We start from the raw sequence: 21,741 nt of genomic DNA on the forward strand, positions 1-21,741 counted from the left end.
CCAGCGTACCTGGTTTTCAAAGCGCCAGCCTGGAGGCGGCGGATCCCATAGGAATCAATGGGAGTCTGACCATAGCGAAAGTACAAGTTCGCTGCTGACAGACATCCCATTGATTCCTATGGGAGCTGTCTACACCTAACACCCTAACATGTACCCCGAGTCTAAACACCGCTAATCTGACCCCCCCTACACCGCCGCAACTAAATAAAGTTATTACCCCCTAAACCGCCGCTCCCGGAGCCCACCGCAACTATAATAAATGTATTAACCCCTAAACCGCCGCTCCCTGAACCCGCCGCAACCTATATTAAATGTATTAACCCCTATCCTGCCCCCCCTACACCGTCGCCACCTATAATAAATTTATTAACCCCTATCCTGCCCCCCACTACGCTGCCGCCACTGTAATAAAATTATTAACCCCTAAACCTAAGTCTAACCCTAACCCTAACGCCCCCCTAACTTAAATAATTAATTAAATAAATCTAAATAAATTAACTCTTATTAACTAAATGAATCCTATTTAAAACTAAATACTTACCTTTAAAATAAACCCTAATATAGCTACAATATAATTAATAATTATATTATAGCTATCTTAGGATTTATATTTATTTTACAGGTAACTTTGTATTTATTTTAGCTAGTTAGAATAGTTATTAAATAGTTATTAACTATTTAATAACTACCTAGCTAAAAGAAATACAAAATTACCTGTAAAATAAATCCTAACCTAAGTTACAATTAAACCTAATACTACACTATCATTAAATTAACTAAATAAACTACCTACAAATAACTACAATTAAATACAATTACATAAACTAACTAAAGTACAAAAAATAAAAAAAGCTAAGTTACAAAAAATAAAAAAATAAGTTACAAACATGTTAAAAATATTACAACAATTTTAAGCTACTTACACCTAATCTAAGCCCCCTAATAAAATAACAAACCCCCCAAAATAAGAAAAATCCCTACCCTATTCTAAATTAAATAAATTTCAAAGCTCTTTTACCTTACCAGCCCTTAAAAGGGCCATTTGTGGGGGCATGCCCCAAAAAGTTCAGCTCTTTTGCCTGTAAAAGAAAAATACAAACCCCCCCCAACATTAAAACCCACCACCCACATACCCCTAATCTAACCCAAACCCCCCTTACAAAAACCTAACACTAATCCCCTGAAGATCATCCTACCTTGAGTCGTCTTCACTCAGCCGAGCCACCGATGGAACTTAAGAGGACATCCGGAGCGGAAGAAGTTAATCCTCCAAGCGGCGCTGAAGAAATCTTCCATCCGATGAAGTCATCATCCAGGCGGCGCTGAAGAAGTCTTTGATCCGGCCGATGTCATCTTTCAAGAGGCGCTGAAGATGTCTTCTATCCGGGTGAAGTCATCTTCCAAGCCGGGTCTTGAATCTTCCTTCCGCCGACGCGGAACCACCTTCTTCACCGACGGACTACGACGAATGACGGCTCCTTTAAGGGACGTCATCCAAGATGGCGTCCCCTCAATTCCGATTGGCTGATAGGATTCTATCAGCCAATCGGAATTAAGGTAGGAAAATCTGATTGGCTGATGGAATCAGCCAATCAGATTCAAGTTCAATCCGATTGGCTGATCAAATCAGCCAATCAGATTGAGCTCGCATTCTATTGGCTGATCGGAACAGCCAATAGAATGCGAGCTCAATCTGATTGGCTGATTCCATCAGCCAATCAGATTTTTCCTACCTTAATTCCGATTGGCTGATAGAATCCTATCAGCCAATCGGAATTGAGGGGACGCCATCTTGGATGACGTCCCTTAAAGGAGCCGTCATTCGTCGTAGTCCGTCGGTGAAGAAGGTGGTTCCGCGTCGGCGGAAGGAAGATTCAAGACCCGGCTTGGAAGATGACTTCGCCCGGATAGAAGACATCTTCAGCGCCTCTTGGAAGATGACATCGGCCGGATCAAAGACTTCTTCAGCGCCGCCTGGATGATGACTTCATCGGATGGAAGATTTCTTCAGCGCCGCTTGGAGGATTAACTTCTTCCGCTCCGGATGTCCTCTTCAGTTCCATCGGTGGCTCGGCTGAGTGAAGACGACTCAAGGTAGGATGATCTTCAGGGGATTAGTGTTAGGTTTTTGTAAGGGGGGTTTGGGTTAGATTAGGGGTATGTGGGTGGTGGGTTTTAATGTTGGGGGGGGTTGTATTTTTCTTTTACAGGCAAAAGAGCTGAACTTTTTGGGGCATGCCCCCACAAATGGCCCTTTTAAGGGCTGGTAAGGTAAAAGAGCTTTGAAATTTATTTAATTTAGAATAGGGTAGGGATTTTTCTTATTTTGGGGGGTTTGTTATTTTATTAGGGGGCTTAGATTAGGTGTAAGTAGCTTAAAATTGTTGTAATATTTTTAACATGTTTGTAACTTAATTTTTTATTTTTTGTAACTTAGCTTTTTTTATTTTTTGTACTTTAGTTAGTTTATGTAATTGTATTTAATTGTAGTTATTTGTAGGTAGTTTATTTAGTTAATTTAATGATAGTGTAGTATTAGGTTTAATTGTAACTTAGGTTAGGATTTATTTTACAGGTAATTTTGTATTTCTTTTAGCTAGGTAGTTATTAAATAGTTAATAACTATTTAATAACTATTCTAACTAGCTAAAATAAATACAAAGTTACCTGTAAAATAAATATAAATCCTAAAATAGCTAGAATATAATTCTTATTTATATTGTAGCTATATTAGGGTTTATTTTAAAGGTAAGTATTTAGTTTTAAATAGGATTCATTTAGTTAATAAGAGTTAATTTATTTAGATTTATTTAATTAATATTTAAGTTAGGGGGGCGTTAGGGTTAGACTTAGGTTTAGGGGTTAATAATTTTATTACAGTGGCGGCGGCGTAGTGGGGGGCAGGATAGGGGTTAATAAATTTATTATAGGTGGCGACGGTGTAGGGGGGGCAGGATAGGGGTTAATAGGTTTAATATAGGTTGCGGCGGGTTCATGGAGCGGCGGTTTAGGGGTTAAACTATTTATTTAGTTGCGGAGAGGTGCGGGATCAGCAGGATAGGGGTTAATAATTTTATAATAGAGGGCGACGGTGTAGGGGGGGCAGGATAGGGGTTACTAGGTATACTGTAGGTGGCAGCGGTGTCCGGGAGCGGCGGTTTAGGGGTTAATACATTTATAAGAGTTGCGGCGGGGTCTAGGAGCGGCGGTTTAGGGGTTAATACATTTATAAGAGTTGCGGCAGTGTCTAGGAGCGGCGGTTTAGGGGTTAGTAACTTTATTTAGTTGCGGGGGGCTCCGGGGGCGCCGGTATAGGGGGTAGAACAGTGCAGTTTAGTGTGAGTGCTTAGTGACAGGCTAGCAATAAAGCTGGGAAAAAGCCGAAGGGCAGCGAGATCGGATGAGTGATAACTGTCACAGTCCGCTGCTCATCGCCCCGCGGCTTTTTGACAGCTTTATTTGATAACTTAGGCGAACGTATTCAAGGTCCGCGGCGGCGAAGGTAGGCGAGCTTAGGCGGACGTATTGGGCCGGCGAAGCCAGAAAAGTAGACGGCTTGATAACTAGCCCCCACAGTCACATACATACACACATACACACACATAAATACACACACAGTCACATACATACACATACACACATACATACATAAATACACACACAGTCACACACATACACACACACATACATAAATACACACACAGTCACACACATACACACACACACATAAATACACACACAGTCACATACATACACACACACACACACACACACACACATACACATACATAAATACACACACAGTCACATACATACACATACACACATACACACACAATCCACATACATAAATACACACACAGTCACATACATACACATACACACATACACACACATAAATACACACACAGTCACACACATACACATACACACATACACACACATAAATACACACACAGTCACATACATACACATACACACATACACACACATAAATACACACACAGTCACACACATACACATACACACACATACATAAATACACACACATACACACACACAAACATACACAGTCACATACATACACATACACACACATAAATACACCCACAGTCACATACATACACATACACACATACACACACATACATAAATACACACACAGTCACATACATACACATACACATACACACACATACATAAATACACACACAGTCACATACATACACATACATAAATACACACACAGTCACATACATACACACACATACATAAATACACACACAGTCACATACATACACATACACACATACATACATACATAAATACACACACAGTCACACACATACACACACACATACATAAATACACACACAGTCACACACATACACACACACAGTCACATACATACACATACATACACACATACACACACAATCCACATACATAAATACACACACAGTCACATACATACACATACACACATACACACACATAAATACACACACAGTCACACACATACACATACACACACATACATAAATACACACACATACACACACACACAGTCACATACATACACATACACACACATACATAAATAAATACACACACATACACACACACACATACATAAATACACACACATACATGTATAAATACACACACAGTCACACACATACACACACATACATAAATACACACACATACATGTATAAATACACACACAGTCACACACATACACACACACACATACATAAATACACACACATACATGTATAAATACACACACAGTCACACACATACACACACACATACATAAATACACACACATACATGTATAAATACACACACAGTCACACACATACACACACACATACATAAATACACACACATACATGTATAAATACACACACAGTCACACACATACACACACACATACATAAATACACACACATACATGTATAAATACACACACAGTCACACACACATACATAAATACACACACATACATGTATAAATACACACACATACATGCATAAATACACACACAGTCACACACATACACACACACATACATAAATACACACACATACACACACATACACACATACATGTATAAATACACACATACACACACACATACATAAATACACACACATACATGTATAAATACACACACATACATGCATAAATACACACACAGTCACACACACATACATAAATACACACACAGTCACATACACACACACATACATGCATAAATACACACACAGTCACATACACACACACATACACACACATACATAAATACACACACATACATGTATAAATACACACACAGTCACACACATACACACACATACATAAATACACACACATACATGTATAAATACACACACAGTCACACACATACACACACACATACATAAATACACACACATACATGTATAAATACACACACATACATGCATAAATACACACACAGTCACACACATACACACACACATACATAAATACACACACAGTCACACACATACACACACACATACATAAATACACACACAGTCACACACATACACACACACATACATAAATACACACACAGTCACATACACACACACATACATGCATAAATACACACACAGTCACATACACACCCACATACATGCATAAATACACACACAGTCACATACACACACACATACATACATAAATACACACACAGTCACATACACACACACATACATGCATAAATACACACACAGTCACACACACACACACACACAAACATAAACACCAATGGGTAAAACAGAAACACTAACCCCTGTAGTCAGAGACACTAGTGAGGCATCATGTCACACTCACATGATATCAGAGCAGGCAGTGGCAGGTCAACGTTTTTTATTGAGGGAATTTTTTTTTTTTAAAGCTGCACTCCCTGTAGTTTCGCCCCTGTAAACCAGCCAGATCCAGCTCTCATTAACAAACACCAATTAAATGTACTGAGGGGGAGGGGAGTAATTGTAGCTTATGTGGAAAGGGACAAAAAAAAGTTACTCCTCAAAGAATTTAACTAAACGCAATGAACTCCTAAAATAGTGGTATATACAAGCCATTCTTTCCCGGTGTCCATCACACCATCATAAGGTATTAGACACTGGGGCAAAGAATGAATTGTATTAACCCAGTGAATTAATTGACAACATTAAAATAAAACAAATACATTTTCTCTCTTTCTTCAGGAGAACTGATGTTGCTATGATAACCCCTTGGCTTGCGCCAATCGTTTGGAACGGCTCTTACAACATTGATATACTGAATGAACAATTCCATCAAAAAGGTGTCCGCATTGGCCTAACGGTGTTTGCTATTAAAAAGTAAGTAAGTAGACCTTTAAATGCCATTTATTTAAATGGGAAACTCCTATAATTTGGCAATCGCCTTTACCTCTTAATTTCTAGGTTATTCGTATAGCCCTTAGCAGAGCTGGATTTACACCATCTGTGGTGCCCTTATGCACATGTGTATTAGATGTTCCCTGGCTCTTCAGACTTGGCATGGTGATATCAGCACAAATGCTCACTATTTCTTTCCAGACCACAAATAAACCCAGTACAATTTATGACTGGTATACTAAGCAGGCAAGTGATGAGAATATCATATGATAGGGAGAGTATACCTAAGTTTTATCATTTAACCAGTCGGGAAGCTGCCTTTAGGCAGTTTTGCTTACATTTCCTAATCTGAGCCTACTTTTGAGGGAACAGAGGCATCTTTAGTTGAGCAATATGTATTAAAGGGACATTCCAGTCAAAATTTAAACGCACATAGATTAACTACATATTTGCAATATACATGTACTGGCAAAAATGATTCTAGTAAAAGTTATCATTGTTTTAGTGTTAGCATTTTTCTCTGCACGTGCATGTGAAGCATAGATAGATATTGTCACTGTACCCACATTTTAAATACTGCAGCTGCTCAGATCATCACTGGGGCTTGTGTCATGTTAGCAATTAACAAATTGAATCATTACCAGATTGTACAAGCACCTTAGGCTCTCTGAGCAAGTACTGTGTATAAAATGCTGGTGCACGTTGCATATGTAAATACTCTTTTTAAACAGCTATAGCTTTTATTAGAAGCATTTTTGCTAATGCATGTATATTACAAAATTGCTTCTGTTCAATACTGAAATGCATCCATGTGGTTTCCAATTTTGGCTGGAATATCCCTTTAAGGTTAGAAAACAGAATGTCTTAGTAAATGGAGTACATTAAGCAGATGGGCTGTTCCTAGTGGTGTTCCTCAGGGGTCAGTTCTGGGGCCTGTTTTGTTTAACATATTTATCAGAGATATCAGCAAAGAGCAAAGTATGTCTGTTTGCAGATTAAACAAAAATTTTAATAGAGTAAATGTTCCAGGGGCATGGACAAAATGAGAAGTGATATACAAACACTGGGATCCAAAGTTTAACACTACAATGTGTAAAATTATGCATTTAGGGAAGAAAAATCCAAACATTAATTACAGATTTAATGACAATTTACTAACTGTTACAAATGAGGAATGGGACTTGGGAATTATTATTTCAGATGATTTAAAATTTAGTAAACAATGTAGTAATGCAGCGAGTAAGGCTAGCAAAATGATGGGTTGTATTGGTAGAGATAACTGCAGCAGAAATAGTAAGGTTTTTATTAATTAACTCTATTAAGGATATACATTATTTATTAAAATCTTATTTATCCACGCACATTGTTTTATACGCTTTAAATAAAAGTCAGAATTTAAGACATTTTCAGAACATCGAGAAACTTTATATTTTTTGTAGTCTGTACGGCAACACTTACGTGTAACTAGCCTTATATTTTTGGGGGCTGATTTATCAAGCTCCGTATCAAGACCGCTGCTCCATAACTTGTCCGCCTGCTCTGAGGACGCAGACAGAAATCAACCAGATCGAATACGATAGGGTTGATTGACACCCCCACCTAGTGGCCGATTGGCCGTGAATCTTCAGGGGGCAGCATTGTATCAGCAATTCACAAGAACTGTTGGTGCAGTATGCTGTCACCATTTATCGATGTGCAGCGGACATGATACGATACATCGTATCATGTCCGCTCAAACTATGATAAATATACCCTATGTAGTCTGTACGGCAACACTGGAATGAAACTAGCCAAATATTTATGTAGTCTGTACAGCAACACTGGAATGAAACTAGCCAAATATTTATGTAGTCTGTACGGCAACACTGGAATGAAACTAGCCAAATATTTATGTAGTCTGTACGGCAACACTAGCATGTAACTAGCCTCATATTTATGTAGTCTGTACGGCAAAACTGACATGTAACTAGCCTTATATTTATGTAGTCTGTACGGCAACACTGGAATGAAACTAGCCAAATATTTATGTAGTCTGTACGGCAACACTGGCATGTAACTAGCCTCATATTTATGTAGTCTGTACGGCAAAACTGACATGTAACTAGCCTTATATTTATGTAGTCTGTACGGCAACACTGGAATGAAACTAGCCAAATATTTATGTAGTCTGTACGGCAACACTAGCATGTAACTAGCCTCATATTTATGTAGTCTGTACGGCAAAACTGACATGTAACTAGCCTTATATTTATGTAGTCTGTACGGCAACACTGGAATGAAACTAGCCAAATATTTATGTAGTCTGTACGGCAACACTAGCATGTAACTAACCTTATATTTATGCAGTCTGTACGGCAACACTGGCATGTAACTAACCTTATATTTATGTAGTCTGTACGGCAACACTGGCATGTAACTAACCTTATATTTATGTAGTCTGTACGGCAAAACTGACATGTAACTAGCCTTATATTTATGTTGTCTGTACGGCAAAACTGACATGTAACTAGCCTTATATTTATGTAGTCTGTACGGCAAAACTGACATGTAACTAGCCTTATATTTATGTAGTCTGTACGGCAACACTGGAATGAAACTAGCCAAATATTTATGTAGTCTGTACGGCAAAACTGACATGTAACTAGCCTTATATTTATGTAGTCTGTACGGCAACACTGGAATGAAACTAGCCAAATATTTATGTAGTCTGTACGGCAACACTGGCATGTAACTAACCTTATACTTATGCAGTATGTACGGCAACAGTGGCATGTAACTAGCCTTATATTTATGTAGTCTGTACGGCAAAACTGACATGTAACTAGCCTTATATTTATGCAGTCTGTACGGCAACACTGGCATGTAACTAACCTTATATTTATGCAGTCTGTACGGCAACACTGGCATGTAACTAGCCTTATATTTATGTAGTCTGTACGGCAAAACTGACATGTAACTACCCTTATATTTATGTAGTCTGTACCGCAAAACTGACATGTAACTAGCCTTATATTTATGTAGTCTGTACGGCAAAACTGGCATGTAACTAACCTTATATTTATGCAGTCTGTACGGCAACACTGGCATGTAACTAGCCTTATATTTATGTAGTCTGTACGGCAAAACTGACATGTAACTAGCCTTATATTTATGTAGTCTGTACGGCAAAACTGACATGTAACCAGCCTTATATTTATGTAGTCTGTACGGCAAAACTGACATGTAACTAGCCTTATATTTATGTAGTCTGTACGGCAACACTGGAATGAAACTAGCCAAATATTTATGTAGTCTGTACGGCAAAACTGACATGTAACTAGCCTTATATTTATTTAGTCTGTACGGCAGAACTGGAATGAAACTAGCCAAATATTTATGTAGTCTGTACAGCAGAACTGGAATGTAACTAGCCTCATATTTATGTAGTCTGTACAGCAGAACTGGGATGTAACTAGCCTCATATTTATGTAGTCTGTACAGCAGAACTGGGATGTAACTAGCCTTATATTTATGCAGTCTGTACGGCAACTCTAGCATGTAACTAACCTTATATTTATGCAGTCTGTACAGCAACACTGGCATGTAACTAACCTTATATTTATGCAGTATGTACGGCAACACTGGCATGTAACTAACCTTATATTTATGTAGTCTGTACGGCAACACTGGCATGTAACTAACCTTATATTTATGCAGTCTGTACGGCAACTCTAGCATGTAACTAGCCTTATATTTATGTAGTCTGTACGGCAACACTGACATGTAACTAGCCTCATATTTATGCAGTCTGTACAGAAACACTGGCATGTAACTAGCTTTATATTTATGCAATCTGTACGGCAACACTGGCATGCAACTAACCTTATATTTGTGTAGCCTGTACAGAAACACTGGCATGTAACTCGCCTTATATTTATGTAGTCTGTACGGCAACACTGGCATGTAACTAACCTTATATTTATGTAGTCTGTACGGTAACACTGGCATGTAACTCGCCTTATATTTATGTAGTCTGTACGGCAACACTGGCATGTAACTAACCTTATATTTATGTAGTCTGTACGGTAACACTGGCATGTAACTAACCTTATATTTATGTAGTCTGTACGGTAACACTGGCATGTAACTAACCTTATATTTATGTAGTCTGTACGGTAACACTGGCATGTAACTAGCCTCATATTTATGCAGTCTGTACGGCAAAACTGGCATGTAACTAGCCTTATATTTATGTAGTCTGTACAGAAACACTGGCATTTAACTAACCTTATATTTATATACGGCTAGATTTAGAGTTTGGCGGCCAAAGGGGTGCGTTAGCTACGCGTGCTTTTTTCCTCCTGCACCTTTTAAATACCGCTGGTATTTAGAGTTCACAGAATGGCTGGGTTTTCAGTGCGTTAGGCTCCAAAAAGGGAGCGTAGAGCATAATTTAACGCCACTGCAACTCTAGATACCAGCGGTGCTTACAGACGCGGCCAGCTTCAAAAACGTGCTCGTGCACGATATCCCCATAGAAAACAATGGGGCAGTTTGAGCTGAAAAAAAACCTAAAACCTGCAAAAAAGCAGCGTTCAGCTCTTAACGCAGCCCCATTGTTTTCTATGGGGAAACACTTCCTACGTCTGCACCTAACACTCTAACATGTACCCCGAGTCTAAACACCCCTAACCTTACACTTATTAACCCCTAATCTGCCGCTCCCGCTATCGCTGACCCCTGCATTTTATTATTAAACCCTAATCTGCCGCTCCGTACACAGCCGCAACCTACATTATACCTATGTACCCCTAATCTGCTGCCCTAACACCGCCGACCCCTATATTATATTTATTAACCCCTAATCTGCCCCCCACAACGTCGCCGCCAGCTACCTACAATAATTAACCCCTAATCTGCCGATCGGAGCTCACCGCTACTATAATAAATGTATTAACCCCTAAAGCTAAGTCTAACCCTAACACTAACACCCCCCTAAGTTAAATATAATTTTTATCTAACGAAATAAATTAACTCTTATTAAATAAATTATTCCTATTTAAATCTAAATACTTACCTGTAAAATAAACCCTAATATAGCTACAATATAAATTATAATTATATTATAGCTATTTTAGGATTAATATTTATTTTACAGGCAACTTTGTATTTATTTTAACCAGGTACAATAGCTATTAAATAGTTAAGAACTATTTAATAACTACCTAGTTAAAATAATTACAAAATTACCTGTAAAATAAATCCTAACCTAAGTTACAATTAAACCTAACACTACACTAGCAATAAATAAATTAAATAAACTACCTACAATTATCTACAATTAAACCTAACACTACACTATCAATAAATAAATTAAATACAATTCCTACAAATAAATACAATTAAATAAACTAACTAAAGTACAAAAAATAAAAAAGAACTAAGTTACAAAAAATAAAAAAATATTTACAAACATTAGAAAAATATTACAACAATTTTAAACTAATTACACCTACTCTAAGCCCCCTAATAAAATAACAAAGACCCCCAAAATAAAAAAATGCCCTACCCTATTCTAAATTACAAAAGTTCAAAGCTCTTTTACCTTACCAGCCCTTAAAAGGGCCCTTTGCGGGGCATGCCCCAAAGAATTCAGCTCTTTTGCCTGTAAAAAAAAACATACAATACCCCCCCAACATTGAAAACCCACCACCCACATACCCCTAATCTAACCCAAACCCCCCTTAAATAAACCTAACACTAAGCCCCTGAAGATCTTCCTACCTTGTCTTCACCATGCCAGGTATCACCGATCGTTCCACGCTCCGAAATCTTCATCCAAGCCCAAGCGGGGGCTGGCGATCCATAATGATCGGAACAGCCAATAGAATGCGAGCTCAATCTGATTGGCTGATTGAATCAGCCAATCGGATTGAACTTGATTCTGATTGGCTGATTCCATCAGCCAATCAGAATTTTCCTACCTTAATTCCGATTGGCTGATAGAATCCTATCAGCCAATCGGAATTCGAGGGACGCCATCTTGGATGACGTCCCTTAAAGGAACCGTCATTCGTCGGGAAGTCGTCGGAAGAAATAGTAATAATAGAGTGGCGGCGATGTGGGGGGACCTCGGTTTAGGGGTACATAGGTAGTTTATGGGTGTTAGTGTACTTTAGAGCACAGTAGTTAAGAGCTTTATAAACCGGCGTTAGCCCAGAAAGCTCTTAACTACTGACTTTTTTCTGCGGCTGGAGTTTTGTCGTTAGATTTCTAACGCTCACTTCAGCCACGACTCTAAATACCGGCGTTAGAAAGATCCCATTGAAAAGATAGGATACGCAATTGACGAAAGGGGATCTGCGGTATGGAAAAGTCGCGGCTGGAAAGTGAGCGTTAGACCCTTTAATGACTGGCTCCAAATACCAGAGGGCGGTAAAAACCAGCGTTAGGAGCCTCTAACGCTGGTTTTGACGGCTACCGCCCAACTCTAAATCTAGGCCATAGTCTGTACAGAAACACTGGCATGTAACTAGCCTTATATTTATGTAATCTGTACAGAAACACTGGCATGTAACTAGCCTTATATTTATGTAGTCTGTACAGAAACACTGGCATGTAACTAACCTTATATTCATATAGTCTGTACAGAAACACTGGCATGTAACTAACCTTATATTTATGTAGTCTGTACAGAAACACTGGCATGTAACTAACCTTATATTTATGTAGTCTGTACAGAAACACTGGCATGTAACTAGCCTTATATTTATGTAATCTGTACAGAAACACTGGCATGTAACTAACCTTATATTTATGTAGTCTGTAAGGCAACACTGGCATGTAACTAACCTTATATTTATGTAGTCTGTACGGCAACACTGGCATGTAACTAACCTTATATTTATGTAGTTTGTAAGGCAACACGGGCATGCAACTAACCTTATATTTATGTAGTCTGTACGGCAACACTGGCATGCAACTAACCTTATATTTATGTAGTCTGTACGGCAACACTGGCATGTAGCTAGCCTTATATTTGTGCAATCTGTACGGCAACACTGGCATGTAACTAACCTTATATTTATGTAGTCTGTACGGTAACACTGGCATGTAACTAGCCTCATATTTATGCAGTCTGTACGGCAAAACTGGCATGTAACTAGCCTTATATTTATGTAATCTGTACAGAGACACTGGCATGTAACTAACCTTATATTTATGTAGTCTGTACAGAGACACTGGCATGTAACTAACCTTATATTTATATAGTCTGTACAGAAACACTGGCATGTAACTAACCTTATATTTATGTAGTCTGTACAGAGACACTGGCATGTAACTAACCTTATATTTATGTAATCTGTACAGAAACACTGGCATGTAACTAACCTTATATTTATGTATCCTGTACAGAGACACTGGCATGTAACTAACCTTATATTTATGTAGTCTGTACAGAGACACTGGCATGTAACTAACCTTATATTTATGTAGCCTGTACAGAGACACTGGCATGTAACTAACCTTATATTTATGTAGTCTGTACAGAAACACTGGCATGTAACTAACCTTAAATCTATGTAGTCTGTACAGAGACACTGGCATGTAACTAACCTTATATTTATGTAGTCTGTACAGAGACACTGGCATGTAACTAACCTTATATTTATGTAGCCTGTACAGAAACATTGGCATGTAACTAGCCTTATATTTATGTAATCTGTACAGAAACACTGGCATGTAACTAACCTTATAGTTATGTAGTCTGTAAGGCAACACTGGCATGTAACTAACCTTATATTTATGTAGTCTGTACGGCAACACTGGCATGTAACTAGTCTTATATTTATGTAGTTTGTAAGGCAACACGGGCATGCAACTAACCTTATATTTGTGTAGTCTGTACGGCAACACTGGCATGTAGCTAGCCTTATATTTGTGTACCTTGTAGAGAAAAACTGGCATGTAACTAGCCTTATATGTATGTTGTCTGTACGGCAACACTGGCATTTAACTAACCTTATATTTATGTAGTCTGTACGGCAACACTAGCATGTAACTAACCGTATATTTATGCAGGTTTTACAGCAACACTGGCATGTAACTTGCTATTTATTTATGTAGTCTGTACAGCAACACTGGTGTGTAACTAACCTTATATTTATGTAGTCTGTAAAGCAACACTGGTGTGTAACTAACCTTATATTTATGTAGTCTGTAAAGCAACACTGGCATGTAACTAACCTTATATTTATGTAATCTGTACAGAAACACTGGCGTGTAACTAACCTTATATTTATGTAGCCTGTAAAGCAACACTGGCATGTAACTAGCCTCATATTTATGTACTCTGTACGGCAACACTAGCATGTAACTAATCTTATATTTATGCAGTCTGTATGGCAACACTGGCATGTAACAAACTTTATATTTATGTAGTCTGTATGGTAACACTGGCGTGTAACTAACCTTATATTTATGTAGTCTGTACTGTAACACTGGGATGTAACTAGCCTCATATTTATGTAGTCTGTACGGCAACACTAGCATGTAACTAATCTTATATTTATGCAGTCTGTACGCTAACACTGGCATGTAACTAACCTTATATTTATTCAGTATGTACGGTAAAACTGGCATGTAACTAGCCTTATATTTATGTACTACAGAAACAATGACATGTAATTAGCCTTATATTTATGTAATCTGTACAGAAACACTGGCATTTAACTAGCATTATATTTATGTAGTCTGCACGGCAACACTAGCATGTAACTAGCCTAGTATTTATGTAGTCTGTATGGCAACACTGGCATGTAACTAGCCTCATATTTATGTAGTCTGCACGGCAACACTGAAATGTAACTAGCCTAATATTTATGTAGTCTGTACGGCAACACTATCATGTAACTAGCCTTATATTTATGTAGTCTGTACGGCAACACTATCATGTAACTAGCCTAACATTTATTTAGCAATAAATCATCAAAAGAAGAAAACTGTGTTCAGAATCAAATGATCCCCTGGTGCTAAAAGCCGTATAACAAAGCACCCAGTCGTGGGGAAATTCTCGGTCCAAGTAAATTATGTATTAGTGAGGAACCAAAAAAAGTCAGTATGTAAAGTCACTGGGGTAGGAACAGAGTCCGTTGTGCCTTATGGACAAAGTATAACATAGAATGAAAGTAAAGTTCCACAGTTTCCAGGTGTCTCAAAAGCCTAGTAGTCACGGGTGGCAGTGTTAAATCACAGTATAGCGTCTCCGATCAATTCTTACCCTCCAATCCGATGGTGGGATGCCTGGGAACACTCCTGTACTTCTCCTCGAATGGGCGGTAAACCCCTTCGGGGGGGTGCAGTCTGTGTTTCCCTTCTCGGCGTATCAGCTGATCAGACGCATGGACGTTTCCTCAGTACCTCACCCGTGACGTTGCAAGGCTGAACCAAGTGGTGTTTCCTGGGGGGGGGGGAAGTGATCCGTAAAGGCCAGATAATAACGGCTCTGTAACCCGGAGGTGGCTTATGCTGGTATATGGTGCTTGAAGCGGTAAACCCAACCGCTTAGGAACATCAGGTCAGAAAAGGAAAATAGCACCAATGAGTCGTAGCATCTGTTATGGTAAGAAATGTTTATTGTACAGTCCAATGTTAGAGTACAAACAGAGTCACAGTGGAGAACGCCTGACGCGTTTCGCGCATGCGTAGATGCGCTTCTTCGGAGGCTAATTCGAATCTAAGTGTGACAGCTTTTAAACAGTATTTCTACCAATCATTTGTTAGTTTGAAAGTGAGCCAATGGTGTGGCTGTCCAGTGCAACTATCGACACTTTTCTTAGTTCAATAGTGTCTATTAATATATATTTTTTGTCACTAAGAGATATAGTTGCTCTGGAGTGTCAGACCTTGGGGATACTAAGGCTCATATAAGATTAATTCTATGTTTGTGCACAATCTCTGATTTTAAGTAAGGACATTTATGGTAAATTCCATCAGTAACAAGCATTATATATTAACATTCTTAGCATAGATAACTTGTAAGTTAAGTCCATGAAAATAACAATAAAGAATAAAAAGATGAAAAAATAGTAATCAATCTAGATACATATAGATACTTGTATAATTTAACATCCATATCGTTTCTATTATTAATAATACTCCATGTGCTATGCCTATATAATGACAGGTTGCTGCTAAATATAAACTTAAAAAATGGAAAATTATATAAAACTTTTATATGAAACATTTATATGAATACAGTATGATTCATATACATTGCACACCATTAAAAAATATAACAAAAAGATATATAGGTATAATAAACCAAGGATAGATGCGGTCAAGTGATATTCAAACATCTGATTAGACATGTGTTCCCTATTCTTAATAAGATACTACAATGTGAATATTATATGTAATCCTTCTATGTAATAAGCCCTTAATTCGGTGAAGCCGATTAAAACTCCCTAATTCCCTATTATTAAAAGTATTACTAATAATGTCATTTAGACATTACTCGTGGTTAAGAGGTCTAAGCCATTAAACTATTCGGGATGGCAAGAAGGATAAGTCTATGGGAAGTTGGAAAATAAATGAATCTGATTAAATAAATAAGTAAGATATGTCTGTAATAAGAAAAGGATAAAATAGAAAAAAATTTAGGCAGAAATTGTCTATGAGAATATTATAAGAAGTAGGAAAAATCAGTAGGTAAATAAAATTAAAGAATTAAGAAAAATAAAGAAGTAAACAGACAGAGACTGGGATTAAAGCTCAAATAGAGATAAAACTCAAAGGGAAGACACTTGATTATGTTATCATAAGTCCGTAGTGATCAGTTCTTATATGTATGTAACATTTTCTAATATTACTGTAATTATCAAGCTAGTATTTAGTGAAATATGGTCAAGAGTGTATACTCAAAGGAGTGAGATGGTGAAATAGTGGCCACTTATGTATATTACCAGTTGGCAGGGTTTTATCCGTTGGGTTCCATTATAGGATAAGGCTATGTTCATTGCACATAAGTTGTATGTTTTATTATTTATTATTTTATAACTTAATGTGTCTTGTTGTTTTTTTATATAATTTGTTGTAATTCTATATTCTTTGTATTTATCCTTATATTATTTAAATGAACAGATCTACATCTAGCCTCCTATTTATGCCATGAGGGTATCTAGTATCTAATTTTAGTATCCAAAACACCTCTCTTTTTAATAATTTATCCGTTTTGTCCCCTCCTCGTGCATTATTTAGGATTCTTTCTATACCGGTGAATGAGAAATAAGTTGTACCTATACCATGTTGACGGAAATGTTTTGCTACAGGAGTCTTAGGCTCCTTTTCAGTTAGTGAAAGGAGATGCTCCCTTATTCGATCTTTTAATGGACGTGTCGTAATTCCTGTATATTGCTGAAAGCAATATTGGCATGTAACAAGATAAATGACATATTGTGATGTGCAATCTATCCTCTGTCTGATTTTATAGGTTTCTCTTGTATTTGTTGATGTGAATGTAGTGTTTCTTTGTGTAAAATCACAGCTTTTACATGGTCTGTGACCACATTTGAAGAAACCTGGGTTTGGAGTTAGCCAATTGTCAGTTGGCTGTGGTCTTTCTGAAAAATTCTTGCTAGTTAAATTATTCAATGAGGGAGCTTTTTTGGCAACAAATTTGATCCCTTTAGATATAATTTCTTTTAGAGTATTATCACTTTCAAGAATTGTGAGTTTCTTTTTAATAACTTTGCAGATTTTGTAATACTGATTGCTAAACTTAGTTGAAAAGACAATGTTGTGTCGTTGTCAAGTCCTCTGTCTTTTTTTACAGAAAAGGCTATTTCTTGGTAGTCTTTCTACTTCTTTGTTAATTTTATGAAGTTTATGTTTATTGTAGCCTCTTTTTATGAGTCTGTTAGTTAATTCTGTGGCCTCTATTTTGTATATATTCACGTTGGAGCAGTTCCTACGGAGTCTTAAGTATTGTCCTTTGGGGATTCCCTTTTTCAGGTGTGGTACATGGCATGAATCTGCTCTAAGGATAGTGTTCCTAGAGGTTGGTTTTCTGTATGTAGATGTATTGATATCTAAATTGGACTGGTCTATGCTAAGCTTAAGGTCCAAGTATTCAATCAGTTGGGCATCACTCTTGTAGGTAAAGGTTAAGTTCATGTTATTGGTATTAATGTAAGATATAAAATGTTCTATAGTGTATTCACTATGTGTTGTGTCCCAAATTATAATGAGGTCGTCAATGAAACGACCATATAGTATGACATTATTTTTGTATGGGAAATCAGCTGTAAAAATCATGTTCAATTCCATGTACCCCATGTATATATTGGCATAGACTACCAAGAAATAGCCTTTTCTGTAAAAAAGACAGAGGACTTGACAACGACAACATTGTCTTTTCAACTAAGTTTAGCAATCAGTATTACAAAATCTGCAAAGTTATTAAAAAGAAACTCACAATTCTTGAAAGTGATAATACTCTAAAAGAAATTATATCTAAAGGGATCAAATTTGTTGCCAAAAAAGCTCCCTCATTGAATAATTTAACTAGCAAGAATTTTTCAGAAAGACCACAGCCAACTGACAATTGGCTAACTCCAAACCCAGGTTTCTTCAAATGTGGTCACAGACCATGTAAAAGCTGTGATTTTACACAAAGAAACACTACATTCACATCAACAAATACAAGAGAAACCTATAAAATCAGACAGAGGATAGATTGCACATCACAATATGTCATTTATCTTGTTACATGCCAATATTGCTTTCAGCAATATACAGGAATTACGACACGTCCATTAAAAGATCGAATAAGGGAGCATCTCCTCTCACTAACTGAAAAGGAGCCTAAGACTCCTGTAGCAAAACATTTCCGTCAACATGGTATAGGTACAACTTATTTCTCATTCACCGGTATAGAAAGAATCCTAAATAATGCACGAGGAGGGGACAAAACGGATAAATTATTAAAAAGAGAGGTGTTTTGGATACTAAAATTAGATACTAGATACCCTCATGGCATAAATAGGAGGCTAGATGTAGATCTGTTCATTTAAATAATATAAGGATAAATACAAAGAATATAGAATTACAACAAATGATATAAAAAAACAACAAGACACATTAAGTTATAAAATAATAAATAATAAAACATACAACTTATGTGCAATGAACATAGCCTTATCCTATAATGGAACCCAACGGATAAAACCCTGCCAACTGTAATATACATAAGTGGCCACTATTTCACCATCTCACTCCTTTGAGTATACACTCTTGACCATATTTCACTAAATACTAGCTTGATAATTACAGTAATATTAGAAAATGTTACATACATATAAGAACTGATCACTACGGACTTATGATAACATAATCAAGTGTCTTCCCTTTGAGTTTTATCTCTATTTGAGCTTTAATCCCAGTCTCTGTCTGTTTACTTCTTTATTTTTCTTAATTCTTTAATTTTATTTACCTACTGATTTTTCCTACTTCTTATAATATTCTCATAGACAATTTCTGCCTAAATTTTTTTCTATTTTATCCTTTTCTTATTACAGACATATCTTACTTATTTATTTAATCAGATTCATTAATTTTCCAACTTCCCATAGACTTATCCTTCTTGCCATCCCGAATAGTTTAATGGCTTAGACCTCTTAACCACGAGTAATGTCTAAATGACATTATTAGTAATACTTTAATAAATAGGGAATTAGGGAGTTTTAATCGGCTTCACCGAATTAAGGGCTTATTACATAGAAGGATTACATATAATATTCACATTGTAGTATCTTATTAAGAATAGGGAACACATGTCTAATCAGATGTTTGAATATCACTTGACCGCATCTATCCTTGGTTTATTATACCTATATATCTTTTTGTTATATTTTTTAATGGTGTGCAATGTATATGAATCATACTGTATTCATATAAATGTTTCATATAAAAGTTTTATATAATTTTCCATTTTTTAAGTTTATATTTAGCAGCAACCTGTCATTATATAGGCATAGCACATGGAGTATTATTAATAATAGAAACGATATGGATGTTAAATTATACAAGTATCTATATGTATCTAGATTGATTACTATTTTTTCATCTTTTTATTCTTTATTGTTATTTTCATGGACTTAACTTACAAGTTATCTATGCTAAGAATGTTAATATATAATGCTTGTTACTGATGGAATTTACCATAAATGTCCTTACTTAAAATCAGAGATTGTGCACAAACATAGAATTAATCTTATATGAGCCTTAGTATCCCCAAGGTCTGACACTCCAGAGCAACTATATCTCTTAGTGACAAAAAATATATATTAATAGACACTATTGAACTAAGAGAAGTGTCGATAGTTGCACTGGACAGCCACACCATTGGCTCACTTTCAAACTAACAAATGATTGGTAGAAATACTATTTAAAAGCTGTCACACTTAGATTTGAATTAGCCTCCGAAGAAGCGCATCTACGCATGCGCGAAACGCGTCAGGCGTTCTCCACTGTGACTCTGTTTGTACTCTAACATTGGACTGTACAATAAACATTTCTTACCATAACAGATGCTACGACTCATTGGTGCTATTTTCCTTTTCTGACCTAACATTTATTTAGTCTGTACGGCAGAACTGGAATGTAGCTAGCCTAATATTTATGTAGTCTGTACAGCAGAACTGGAATGTAACTAGCCTCATATTTATGTAGTCTGTACAGCAGAACTGGGATGTAACTAGCCTTATATTTATGCAGTCTGTACGGCAACACTAGCATGTAACTAACCGTATATTTATGCAGGTTTTACAGCAACACTCACTGGCATGTAACTTGCTATTTATTTATGTAGTCTGTACAGCAACACTGGCGTGTAACTAACCTTATATTTATGTAGTCTGTAAAGCAACACTGGCGTGTAACTAACCTTATATTTATGTAATCTGTACAGAAACACTGGCGTGTAACTAACCTTATATTTATGTAGCCTGTAAGGCAACACTGGCATGTAACTAGCCTCATATTTATGTAGTCTGTACGGCAACACTAGCATGTAACTAATCTTATATTTATGCAGTCTGTACGCTAACACTGGCATGTAACTAACCTTATATTTATTCAGTATGTACGGCAAAACTGGCATGTAACTAGCCTTATATTTATGTACTACAGAAACAATGACATGTAATTAGCCTTATATTTATGCGACTGGAAAGTGAGCGTTAGACCCTTTAATGACTGGCTCCAAATACCAGAGGGCGGTAAAAACCAGCGTTAGGAGCCTCTAACGCTGGTTTTGACGGCTACCGCCCAACTCTAAATCTAGGCCATAGTCTGTACAGAAACA

At 36.9% G+C, this 21,741-nt stretch overlaps 1 protein-coding gene across 4 annotated transcripts in view; it reads left to right on the forward strand.

Moving 5' to 3' along the window:
• The window catches only part of LOC128643207 (histo-blood group ABO system transferase-like), a 138,031-nt gene that overhangs the window by 100,961 nt on the left and 15,329 nt on the right, over window positions 1-21,741 (forward strand). For all 4 annotated transcript variants that reach the window (XM_053696191.1, XM_053696192.1, XM_053696190.1 and 1 more), the window contains one exon: window positions 6,246-6,380. In XM_053696191.1, the coding sequence (XP_053552166.1) occupies window positions 6,246-6,380 (135 nt within the window). The remainder of the gene's footprint in view (window positions 1-6,245; window positions 6,381-21,741) is intronic.

This window comes from Bombina bombina, chromosome 12 (genome assembly GCF_027579735.1).
Source record: "Bombina bombina isolate aBomBom1 chromosome 12, aBomBom1.pri, whole genome shotgun sequence".
Classification (NCBI taxonomy): domain Eukaryota; kingdom Metazoa; phylum Chordata; class Amphibia; order Anura; family Bombinatoridae; genus Bombina; species Bombina bombina.